This window comes from Microtus oregoni, unplaced genomic scaffold (assembly GCF_018167655.1).
Source record: "Microtus oregoni isolate MIOR12 unplaced genomic scaffold, Mior012 000003F_ref0000135, whole genome shotgun sequence".
In the NCBI taxonomy this organism is placed as follows: Eukaryota; Metazoa; Chordata; class Mammalia; order Rodentia; family Cricetidae; genus Microtus; species Microtus oregoni.
Genome location: NW_024543062.1, coordinates 35,679,944 through 35,692,456, shown reverse-complemented (window position 1 = coordinate 35,692,456; position 12,513 = coordinate 35,679,944). Strand labels below are relative to the sequence as shown.

The 12,513-nt window shown below is 42.9% G+C and overlaps 1 protein-coding gene and 1 non-coding gene across 8 annotated transcripts in view; both read right to left on the bottom strand.

The window, feature by feature from the left end:
- The window catches only part of Ep400 (E1A binding protein p400), a 102,988-nt gene that overhangs the window by 29,753 nt on the left and 60,722 nt on the right, over nt 1-12,513 (bottom strand). For all 7 annotated transcript variants that reach the window (XM_041648224.1, XM_041648227.1, XM_041648225.1 and 4 more), the window contains 9 exons: nt 12,277-12,441; nt 10,881-11,039; nt 9,600-9,694; nt 8,888-9,159; nt 7,073-7,275; nt 6,777-6,946; nt 5,078-5,274; nt 1,083-1,194; nt 630-773 (listed from right to left, as the gene is read on the bottom strand). In XM_041648224.1, coding sequence (XP_041504158.1) covers nt 630-773; nt 1,083-1,194; nt 5,078-5,274; nt 6,777-6,946; nt 7,073-7,275; nt 8,888-9,159; nt 9,600-9,694; nt 10,881-11,039; nt 12,277-12,441 — 1,517 coding nt within the window. The remainder of the gene's footprint in view (nt 1-629; nt 774-1,082; nt 1,195-5,077; nt 5,275-6,776; nt 6,947-7,072; nt 7,276-8,887; nt 9,160-9,599; nt 9,695-10,880; nt 11,040-12,276; nt 12,442-12,513) is intronic.
- LOC121446681 lies at nt 5,489-5,621 on the bottom strand. The gene has a single exon (XR_005974112.1). It is a non-coding gene; the product is annotated as a small nucleolar RNA SNORA49 (small nucleolar RNA).

Below are 12,513 nucleotides of genomic sequence, written 5' to 3'. Positions count from 1 at the left end.
AAAAAGGCACCAACATGAGAAATGCTAAGAGAGACATTCTAGGGCCTCATCTAAGTCTTCACAATCAGCTGTACATTTTTTTTTTTTTTGATTTTTCGAGACAGGGTTTCTCCGTAGCTTTTGGTTCCTGTCCTGGAACTAGCTCTTGTAGACCAGGCTGGCCTCGAACTCACAGAGATCCGCCTGCCTCTGCCTCCCGAGTGCTAGGATTAAAGGCGTGCGCCACCACCGCCCGGCTCAGCTGTACATTTTAAAGAAACAGTAAATTCAACACAGGTGAACACGATTTCTAGTGTTTGGTGGCCACATGGGACTGGTGGTTCTTTGAGTCAGGGGAGTAAGAAATAAGACAGCTCAACACAAAAAATCAAATATTGCTCAGAAAGTCCTGATGGAAAGAAAGAAGACAGTGGCTGGCATCTTCTCTATTCCCTTGATATTTCTTTACAGTTGAGACAGAGGAGGAAGGAAGGCAGAAAGGCTGCAGGATCAAGGGTGGGGAGAATCAAGTAAGAGTAAGTACGGAGAACTCAGAAGATATGACCATATTGTGAAAGCACACATAGTCAAGACTCAAACAGACCATTCATTGTTAAACAAGTCTTACGGAGGAACATCTATCTCCTCACCTCTATGAAAGGTCTTGCAATCTTGGGTGCAATGGTTTCACTGACAGATGGTTCCTGAGAAAGCACCACAAATTCTTCAGCTTTCACAGGAAAACCAGCATCATCCATGGGCGAGTAAACTTCAAACAGCTCCTGGATAGTTCGCTGAACACAAGCAATGAGCACAATCACTTCTAGGACAGACCCACTCCTGTACCTGACCTGAGCCTTGGGCAGCATAAAGCCCACCAGAGAATCATTCCTCATTAGTGAAGTGAAATCAAAATAAAACAATTCTGTTCACTGTGGCATTCTTCACTGAGTAAAGTAGGGAGGTGAGACAGGGTTCCCCTGTGTAGACCAGGCTGATTTTAAAAGTCTCAGCCTCCTGCCTCAGCCTCCTAAGTGTTGAGCTACAGTCCTGCACTACCATGACCAGTTAGTTATTGCGGATTCCTAACAAATGAGAGCTACCTGCGTTAAGAATGCCATGGAGTAGTCATTTCCCTGAGCAGCCACTTCACGGATCAAATCTTTAGTTCCATTTTTCAACAATTTCTCTTCAATAGAATTGCCACTGACAAGCCTACAAAAGAAAAGAGGGAAAAAATGTGTATGTATACGTGTACAGATGAAACAACAGTTAAGTCACCTAGAAACATGCCAATACCAGGTACAGGCGTCCAGATGGTAAGCAGAGAAGCAAGAGATGTCTCACATGCTAATCAAGACCTATTAAGTCAGTGTCTGTCAAACTCTCTCCAATTTCAACTCTAATGAGCTCTGAAGTCTGTGGTGCATCCCTCTGCTCGCCAATGTTTCTCCCACCATATCCAACCTAGACATGTCTCACTGAGTCCTGCACTCATCCCCACTGTCTATCCTCTGACACAAGCAGAATGATTCTGACTTCCCAGTGAGAGACTATTTTTTTAAAATGTTCTGAATCTTTTTTTAAAAAAATATTTATTTATTTATTTATACAATTTTCTGTCTGTGTGTATGTCTGCAGGCCAGAAGAGGGCACCAGACCTCATTACAGATGGTTGTGAACCACCATGTGGTTGCCGGGTATTGAACTCAGGACCTTTGGAAGGGCAGGCAACGCTCTTAACCCCTGAGCCATCTCTCTAGCCCCTGTCTCCTACAAATTGCTAGGTCAACAGAGTGCTGTGGGTGTTGTCCCCACTTAACAAACAATGGAATAGTCTCAGGGTAGTACCCCAAGCAGGCCCTATCATCCAGTCTATTCCCTCCCCCTCCTCCCTCTCATTCTTCGAGACAGGGCTTCTCTGTAGCTTTGGAGCCTGTCTTGGAACTCACTCAGTAAACCAGGCTGGCCTTGAACTCACAGACTGCCTCTCCCTCTGGGATTAAAGGCATGCACCACCACTACCACCCGGCTTGCTTGCTTGCCTTCTTTTCTTTCTGTCTGTCTTTCTTTCTTCCTTTCTTCTTTTTTTTTGGTTCAGTCTATTATATTCTAATTCACTGCTTTGTTTTAAAACATAGTTTTTAAGCATTTTTTATATGTGGGTATTCTGCCTGTATATCATTTGCATGCCTGGTGCCCGTGAAGGCCAGAGAGTGGCACTATAGCACTGGATTCACTGAGACTGGAGTCACAGACAGTTGGTGAGCTACTATGTGGGTGCTAGGGCCTCTGAAGAGCAGCCATCTCTCCAATTCTGCTTACATGCTTTTAGGATACTAAATGCTAAAAGTCAAGAAAGTTTAAACTACTTTAACAAAAATTTCCACAGGGATAAAAAGAACAAATGAGAATTTTCCAAGAGAAAAAAAAAAACCTCTAAATAGGGAGCATAGAAAAAAGTGACCAATTGAGGCCTGGAGAGATGGCTCAACAATCAAAAGCACCGACTGCTCTTCCAGAGGATCTTGGTTCAATTTCCAGCATCCATATGGCAACCTGTCTGTAACTCCAGTTTCAGGGGCTCCGACACCCATGGCAAAACAGCAGTGCACATAAAATAATAAAATATCTTTAAAAAAAAAAGTCACCTATCAAGAAGCACTGCTGTTTCATCAAAGCAGGTTCAGTATGCACAGTCTGATTATGTATGAGCATGAGGAATGAAAAAGCAGCCAGATGCTAATCCATGAGATTAGCACCAAAACAATTCTATTTCTGCCTACCTTTGGTTTATAAACACACCAACACTCTTCATGCACAAAACAAGATGGTACCACCTTAACACATGTAAAATAGCACATACACTAAGTTAGTTGGGTTTTGTGATAAGGTATCACTGTGTAGCCCAGGCTAGCTTCAAACTCATGATCTTCCTGTCTAAGCCTCCTGAATGCTGGGATTGTTAGTGTGAGCCACCATGTCTAGTATGAGAAACATTTTTTAAAAAAATAACAGAGAGAGAGAGAGAGAGAACATAAGCACACAGGCATGTATGTGCCACAACTCATGTGTGGAAGTCAGAGAAAAACTTGTTATCACAACTGTTATCACTATTGTCAGTAATAGTGACAACTCTCCCTCTACCCTGTAGGTCCTGGAGATTGAGTTCAGGTCATCAGGCCTGGTGGCAAATACTTTAGTCAGTTGAGTTATCACATGGGCCTTGTAAGTGACTTTTTTATAGATATATTGTACAATGTGGTCCTCAAAACAAAATAAGCAGCCATCTTCATCATATCAGCTGTGCCTGCTTGCAAGAAAACACCACTGAGTGGACCTATTGACTGCTGAGGTTCTCTCAGAAAGATGGACTGGGGAAGGGTCACAGGACTCTTATCTTTGTATGTGATTCTGCACTAACTGTGGAGGGGCTAGAGTATAGACCCAGAGAAGATGGCAAGAAGAGATTCTATCTATGCAGCTATACAGAAGTTGCCATTTATTCTAGGGTGCAGCTGCTGCCTTGAGGTTCATTTAAGAAACCACACAAGCTCTGTTAGTAAGCCCAATAAACTAACTGCAATGCTTCCCAAGTTAAGCTTTAGTGGCATCAAACTTAGGCTTGCCTTCAGGACCTTCCTTATAAGGAGGTAGATGGTAAGGAATTTGTGCAATACATGTTTTTATCATTGTCTTTCCAACCCCTTCCTCTAGGCAGCCAATGCAAAGGCTATTTTAGCAAAATGCTTTTAGCCTGGGTATACCTTGACAGGCCTTTGATGTGTATAGCATGAAGTAAATCCTGTCAGCTTTGCTAAGAAGCATGAAGAAGGTCCCTGTGAATATGCTTTCCTTTTGTCTGCAACGGGTGTATGGCTATACCCTAATGAGTATTCCCCATTCTTGCTGCAATGAACAACCTTACGCTATGGGGTAGTCAGGATAAAGGACACAGCATTTTAATTTCAACAAGTCTTCTCATGCTGCTTTAGAAGAGTGAGGCCCTCCCTGTGCCCCATGGACATGGCAGCTTCCATTAGTAGACTCAGCTTCTCTTTGATATGCTGCCTGTCTGCAGGCCTGGAGAGACATTTCATACTGAACCACAGTATCATGCTGCCCCACAGTGAACTGCATCGTTTTCAGTCTGTGACTCTTGGAATTGACTATTCATACTCCTAGACCCTCTCTAGTTCCACTTTTAAATAAAACTGACCTGGCCTTTGCCTTAAGAACTGAAAGCCATTTCCTTAAATCTATCATTTACCTGTTTATTATAGTTTTCTTTCTTTTTTTTCTTTAAGATTTATTTATCTATTATGTACATAGTGTTCTGCCTGCATATATTCCTGCAAGCCAAAAGAGGGCGCCAGATCTCATTACAGATTGTTGTGAGCCACCATGTAACTGCTGGGAATTGAACTCAGGACCTGTAGAAGGGCGGCCAGTGCTCTTAACCTCTGAGCCATCTCTCCAGTCCTTATTATATTTTTCTCCAATACTCAACCTAGAGCCCATTCCTTTTGCCTATCTAGACTATGCTGTGTTCCTAAGCAGAAAACAGTGACCCAGCACCATTCTCTCACTTAGACCAACTAAGTAAAGGGTCCAGCACACTCACACATTAGAATACCAAATAACAACCAGAAATTTAAAAGTAGGCCATGGGCCCTTCAGTCTTCCCAATTAGTTGTAAATGGCCAGTTACAATTTAAATGCTTGAAGATGGACATATCGCAAGTCTTTCAACAGATACTTTGTATTTTATAATTCTTAGAACAACACAAATATAAACTGTGCTCTCCAGTTATTCTAAAAATGATGCAACATGTGAGCAATGAACACCAGTAAGCCAATAACCAGGCCTAAGCCACACAACTGATTACAAATTCAAGTAAATGTCAAGTACAGCGACAAGACAAAATAACAGCACTAAAACATGTCTAAAAGGAAAGTAAACTTTGCAGTTATGTAGGAATTTGTAAAGTTCAACTGCAGCATATTTATTACATCTGGCTCTACTCAATTCCTACACCCAGACCTTGTACAAAGTTCATTATGTGCACTTCTATGAGCTGGCCAAGATTGTCATCACCTGTATATATGGATGTCCTTGCACCTCCCAATTCTATCACACCATTCCTGGGCCTTGGCATCCATAACTGGATTTAGGTCATTGTCATAAAACACCACGGTGTCAGCCTCCACAAGATTTATGCCAGTGGCACGGCTATGGGTAGAGAGAAGGGCACAGAAAATCCGCCTGTCTCTGTTGAAACTCCTCATCAGCTCCTGAGAGGAAACAAAGTACTCAAATAAACATTTCTGGAGAACATTGGAAGACCACTGACACTTTGGATGATCTGTTTTATAACAGTCTCATTTGTCCCATGGATAACATCTTACCCTGGATGCATGCAGTTCCTTCTGTCCATAAGCATCTGCGTGTGATATTTAGACAATATAGGTGTCATATACATAAGATGTCATGCCTTATCTGGTACTTTCTGTCAGCCCAATCTGTAGGCCCCACAAGAAAGCAGAGTCTTGCTAGGGAGGGAGCTGTGCTTTCTCCTCTATCCTCAGGCAATGCCAGGGCACTCTACAGGCAAGAAGCCCCTGGAGTAAGGCTGAGGAAGTACAACAAGATCTCTCTAATCACTTGGGACAATGAATTGTACATAATGAAAACATGAGTACTTTTTTTTCTTAAATTATTTCCATGCCAAAACAGAACTAAAAGTTGACCAATCATCTTCGTTCAAATAACAACCCAATTTTCTATACTATTACCAATAAAACAGGCTCTTTTCTATTTGCATCTAAGCTGTGTAGGAATCTCATATTTGCTATGTAACAAAAAGAGGATAACTCGAGCCTTGTGCAGCACCCTATCTTTTTTGCACTAAGGACTCCTTGTACTCAGGCTTGTATTGAGAAACTTCTGGTTCTAGTTTGTCACATGGAGCTGTGAAGACAATTTGTGGTTCACTGTCAAGGCACAGACCTTCTTGTGTACTCTCTTCGGCTAAATGCTGAGCAGTCACTCTGTTACTGATCACAGCCTATCATGTGCAATTCTACAGTGAACAGTTTTATGTGCCAATCATGCAGTGAGGCATTCTTGCTGTTGTGTGGAAATCTTGGATAGGGACCACTAGATCAAGTGTCTATCTCTCTCTGAGGCTGGCAATCATGCTGCTTTCTAAAGTTATACTAAAGAGGCTCCTACCAGCACTGTCTATTAACCAAATGTTAAAAATGGGCAAATATGGCAAGTAAAACATGGATATACTTTTCAATTCGTATTTCTTTGGAAGTTAGTCTAAAGAGCATTCATATCTTTGCTACATAGCCACCTCTTAAAAGTATGTCAGTACTAACCCAATATGACTACAGATTACCCCTATTTATGTGTTCTGAGACATGCTTGTTTAGCGGGAGGGGGAACAAAACATCAGGAAAAGAGTCAGTTTGAGCAGGGCGGTGGTGGCGCACGCCTTTAATCCCAGCACTCGGGAGGCAGAGGCAGGTGGATCTCTGTGAGTTCGAGGCCAGCCTGGTCTACAAGAGCTAGTTCCAGGACAAGAACCAAAAGCTACGGAGAAACCCTGTCTCGAAAATCCAAAAAAAAAAAAAAAAAAAAAAAAAAAAAAGAGTCAGTTTGGAGCTTAGATATGCTCTAAATGCTAGAAGGGATATGGGACACTGATCTCACAGCTGTAGGAAGTGAGGCTTGAATCCCATGATTCAGGGTCACACCATGCAATCACCATGACAGGAAGATTATTTACCTGCCGTTGTTCACTGTTGGCATTTTCATCAATCCGTACATAGGTGAGATAATGGAAGTTCAAGAACATCTCTAAAATGTCCAGCATAAGAACCATCTGAGATAAAATTAATACTCGACGTCCTTCAGATTTCAGTTTCTGTAGCAGGATTGCTAAAGCTTCTAACTTCCCTAAAAAGAGGAAGAAAGGAAGGAAGGAAGGAAGGAAGGAAGGAAGGAAGGAAGGAAGGGAGTCTGATAATCCAGAATATGAAGTGTATGTCACTTCATAACCCATGACAACAGGGTCTGTCATACCTGAGTCGAACTGTACCAGCCTCAGCTCTGGGAACTGCAATGAGCGCAGTGCTGTCAGCTGCTGCAGCTGCCGGTGGTAGGGGCGGGTATGTTCTCTCAGGCACTGCCTCAGAGCTCGCAACCTGCTGCTATACAGTGACGGTGGCCTCGCCACCCACAGGGAGGGTGGCGTAGCCACTACTGGAGGAATCACACAGGCTACCCTGAGGAGCAGAAATCATGTGTGGTTATTATGTGCCAACCCTGTAGCCTCTGGCAGCAGCAGTGAGGCTTCTGGCCAAGGACAGAACCCTCTGACAGTGTGTATTGCCAGACAAAAGAAGTCTAAGCTCCTGATTCTATCACTACAAGGTAGCATAATCTTTCATATTTAAATGACACCACTCCAAGAAACTTCCATCAGGACAGATCTAAATGATTTGGGTCTCTTGGGACAAAAGTAAATTGTCTCTGGATGCAAACCTTCTAAATGCTGCAGGTACATGTAACTGAGAGGGGCCAGACTCAGAATATGCTGCAAATAGACAGAACAGCAGTGCCATGGCCAACTTGACACTACCCGCTAAACTCCAGTCAGCTACACCAGAAAACCTTCCCCTGGGCATTAGCCAAAACTCAGTTTTAAATTTTATTTATTTACTTACTTTTAATATTTTTTTATTTTATTTAGATGGGGTAAAATAACTCTGGCTGGCCTAGAGCTCCCTCTGTCTCTCAAGCGCTGGAATTACAGGTGTGCACTATCATGCCCAGCTACTTTTATTTTTAGTTATGTTTATACATATGTGTCTATGTATGGGTTTGTACATATGCATGCAGTGCCTTTAGAGACCAGAAGACGTCAGATCTCCTGGAACTTGAAGCACTTGTGAACTCCTTAACATGGGGGCTAGGAACCAAACTGAGTCCTCTATAGAAGTAATATGGGCTCTTAACTTCTTAAATTGTCTCTCCAGTCCCTGAAGCTGGGTCCCAAGTACATTTCCACTGAAGTGGTCCTCTGTGATGTATAAAGACAACCAGCATTTTAAAGATAAACAAAGGCATGAGAACAAATGGCTGCAAATCTAGCACACAACCTGGGAAGCCCTGAAATAGGAAGGGTTCCCTGCCCTTTCCTTCACTAATTCATTGATCTGAGACCTGAAAGGCAGGCTCTGAACACTGAACTCAGGCACTGGGTAACAGGGCCTTCCTTTGGACAGGGATTAACAACATAGCTCAGTCAAAGAAAATGAGCCAGAAGTTGAGCCTGGAGAGCAGGGCCAGGGCATACAGAAACTCGTATAGAGGGTCAATAGTCTAAACAGAAGCAGAAATATCAAGGCCTAGCAGGAATAGTGTGATGACAGTGGCACCCAGCCCACTAGCACTGGTCTACTAACTTGTTCTGAATTCTGTTCTTCAATGTCCCCAAGTAGCATATGGCTAGTTTTCTAAAAGAGCTAGCTAATAGCCCAATAACCAGGTTCTCTTGTCCCAAAGACAGAGATCCAAAACCATTTCAAACCCCCAAGAAACTCAAAAGGACAACTTGGGGGAAAGCAATAGAAATAAGAACATTAAAAATATATAAAATTTAAAAAAGTCCAAAGAATGAAGTACTACAGGATGTGGTGACTCACACCAGCACTTGAGAGGAGGAGGCAGGAGCATCAGCAGTTCAAGGAAAGTCTAGGCCAGTTACATGGAACTGGAAGCCAACCTGTGCTACCTGAGAACCAAAATTAAAAGAAGAAAATTGCTTATGTGTAGCAGAGTAAAAGAACAAAAAAATAAAGGATAAAAAATATTTACCTGCATACACTAACTCACCTGTCAAGAACATCTTGAAGAGATTCTTGACATTGATCCAATATCACAACCAGATCACCTTTACTTTTTGAGGGTGACATGTAACAGTTTGCTACTCTGGCACCTGTCCCAAGGTTGCTATCTAAAGACCAGCACAAAAGCCTCTTCCTTCTAGCAGGCAGGGAACAAATCCTCAGCAAGTCTCTGCCATACACTGGAGCTTGGGAACAGCGCCGCTCATTGACAAAATGCATGTGATCCAAGCGTTCCTTCAAAAGTCTGCTTTTTTCCTCCTTGATCACATCAGAAAAAAAAATGACAAAAGAAAAGTTACTTGAGAAACAACCAGACAAAATCATTTCACTAAACACTTTGGGAACTATTATGCACACATTCATTTCAACATCCATGGCCTACTTCTATGGACTACAAGCAGAAAAAAATAAAGAGGCAGAGAGCTTTCTCTCTCCTCCTCCCAAGATAGTTAACATTTATAACAGAGGAAAAGACAAGACAAAGGGGATGAAGACCTTGATGTCTGCAATTAAAAGACCCAGGTCAATTTCTTTCATTGGGAATGAGTGTTAAATCAAGGCTCTAATTCAAAGAGCATGTGCATCTTTGAAATTCATTGAAAAGGACCCACGGGAATCTTGGCTGCCACAGAAAAGACCCTGAAACTGCCTGCCTCAACACTGTGCATTTCTCACCATGGCCCTGATCTAAGCCTTACCTGGGTGGGCCCTGCAGCAGGAGAAGCTGGTTTGGAAGCCAGCCCAGGTTCTCCAACAGTCATAGCGCTCACTGCTACTCGACCCGGAACACCAACTACAAATGTAAAAGCAAACAGCTGAAGGGAATGAGTTTAATGCTAGAACACTTGCTTGGAATGCTTGAGGAGCACCATCCCTAACAACCTTACACTCCCTACCCCCAAAAGAAAGAAACAGACAGGAAAACCAATATGTTTTTCATTCAAAAAGGTGGACTGCCAGGCCAAGGTTAGTTCCTGAAATCCCAAGAATATAAAAGGAGCTGGATCTAAGCATCTAGTGCATCAAAGCCACGTCTAGAACTGGAGTGAGGACTGTTCTGAAATAGACAGATCACATACCTGTCCCTGCCCAAGCCAGCCTCATATCCTCCTTTGTCCTACACTGGTGAAAAACTACAGGTCATCAGCAAATAGTGAGTAATAGCTCCTTGCTTGCCCATGAATCAAACCCACCCACCAGTTCTAATATACTGAGCACATCCAGGCAAGGGTTGGGACTTAGAGAAGTGGGCAGAAAAAAGGACAGAAGCTGGAACCCAGCAGCATTTGGGCAACAGCCAGCTAGAGCAGTGTGCAAAGCCTGCACCAAGCACTCTACTCTCAGGGAGCTCTAGGCAAAGTTACTAAACATTTTGTGCATCCTAAGTTTTCTTTGTGTGTGTGTGTGTGTACACATACATACACATACATATATTATATATAGTATATATACATATAATATGAACATATAATATATAATAAAGTTTTATTTTATTAATATACATTATATATAATTATGCATATATATATATATATATATATATATGCCTTAAAAGTATCAGTGTTTTGCCTTCATGTATACTGTGTTCCACATGTGTGGCTGGTGCCTGCAGAGGTCAGAAGAGGGTGACAGATCCCCTGAGTCACAGATGTGAGCCACCATGTGGGTGCAAGGAAACAAACCCAAGTCCGCTGCAAATCAACAAACGCTCTTAACTGATGAACCAACTCTCTGACCTCCACAGTTTTTTATTGGAAACCCTCCACAGTAGGGTTTGGTCATATTCAACTAGTACATTTGGGAGCAAAAGAAATAAGCAAAGCTGATGCCATGACATGTGTGGAAACCGGACTATCACAAATAAGGTTTTGACATACAAGAAGGCCCATGGCCTGAGGTGCATGACTCCTCCCAGTCATTGCAAAGAAAAATCAGAAAGACGTTCTCACCAAGCTCTCCTCCTGTTCAGAATACCCTACCTTGTGGGGTCAAGGGCGCGGGGGTAGGGCCACTGGTTGGGGGCTTGCTTCCCAGGGCGCCATGCACAGCGCCTGCCTGAGACACGGTCTGCATCACCACAGGGCCAGGGGCTCGCAGATAGGGTTGCCCAGGGGCTGACACGATCTGGAGTACACTACCTGCAATCACACGTCCACCAGGAGCATCAGTAACAGGTGTGTACACAGTGACACGCTAGCCACTTCCAAATGGTACAGTATACTGCACACACACATCACATTTACATGAGTAAACATATCCACAGCTCAGTAACTCTGATGAAGGAGGGAAAAGTTTGAAAATCCCAGAGACAGAAAACCAGTTTGCTTTATACCACATCAAAAAAAGACCACTAACCCTGCACATATCCAGGCACAAACCCAATGAGAACCACAGCTGTCCTAAGGCTGTGAAGGTCACAGAAACACTCCCAGACCCATGCAGCTATTGCCAACAGGATGAAAAACTACCAGAAAGAGCCCAGGTGCTCATGATGACTCTGTAACTTTTCTATTATGTTATTACCAAATGTGTGACAAGAAAACCAAATAAACCACCAACTACATTCATAGATAGCCCTGTGGAGATAGGCATTGAAGTGCCATGACAGTCATCCAGCAGAATTCAGGGTAGAGTCTTCTGAAGCTGCTGGGCCGGTGTGCAGGGAGACTAGTACTGCCATAGATCCCTGTGAAATCTTAACCTGAAGGTAAGCAGCCAATCATCACCTGGTGCTGGATGTAGCTAAAGAAGCTGCAACTATTGTTACGTATCACTCAAGATTAATTTTAAGGAACTACTCAAATTTCACTACCTCCATTTCTTTGAAAGCAGTAACTACAGATTCTTAGCACAAGGTATGAGAGCTTTGGATCCCAGAGTTAAAATTAAAACTTGAATCTGGCACAAATCTTGAAGTCTCAGCTATGAGACTGAGGCAGGAGATGGCTTGATCTCAGAAGTCACAGGTCAGTCTGGACAACATAGTAAGAATCCAACTGACAGGTAGATGGGTAGGTAGAACATTTCCCCTACATAAATTGCCAGTCTTTTGGCACACTCATATTAGAAAGCAACAAATATTTCTACTCTGACTTACAAAAGAGAAAACTTTTCAAAGAGAAGATGGTACTGATAAAAACAAACAAACAAAAAGCCAAGAAAAATAAAAAGAGTATCACTTATTTAGAGCACTGCCAAAGTGACTCAATAATGCTATCTCATCGTTCCTTAATAAGCCCTGATGTGAGACTTGTCACCATCACTTCTGGATGAAGAACCTGAAAGTCAGTGGCCAAGTTACCCTGCCACCCAGACAGGTTCTCAAGTGCATATCTCTGTCCTTCTCAACATGAGTATCAGCTGGTTGTCTCTTACCTTGTAACTGTAGAGGCTGGCCTGCTGTTAGCTGCCGCAATTGGCTATGTGACAAGGTAAACTTGTTCCCCTGAAACTGCAGTGTCACAGGTGTCTCTGGCTGGGCAACACGGCTCTGTGGCCCTGCAATGGATGCCAGTTGAGCTATTTTCACTACTTCCCCACCTGTTAAAACACAGAAGAAAAGCTGAACTAACATCACGTGGAGTGAAGTTACTGACCATTATACAGCAATCA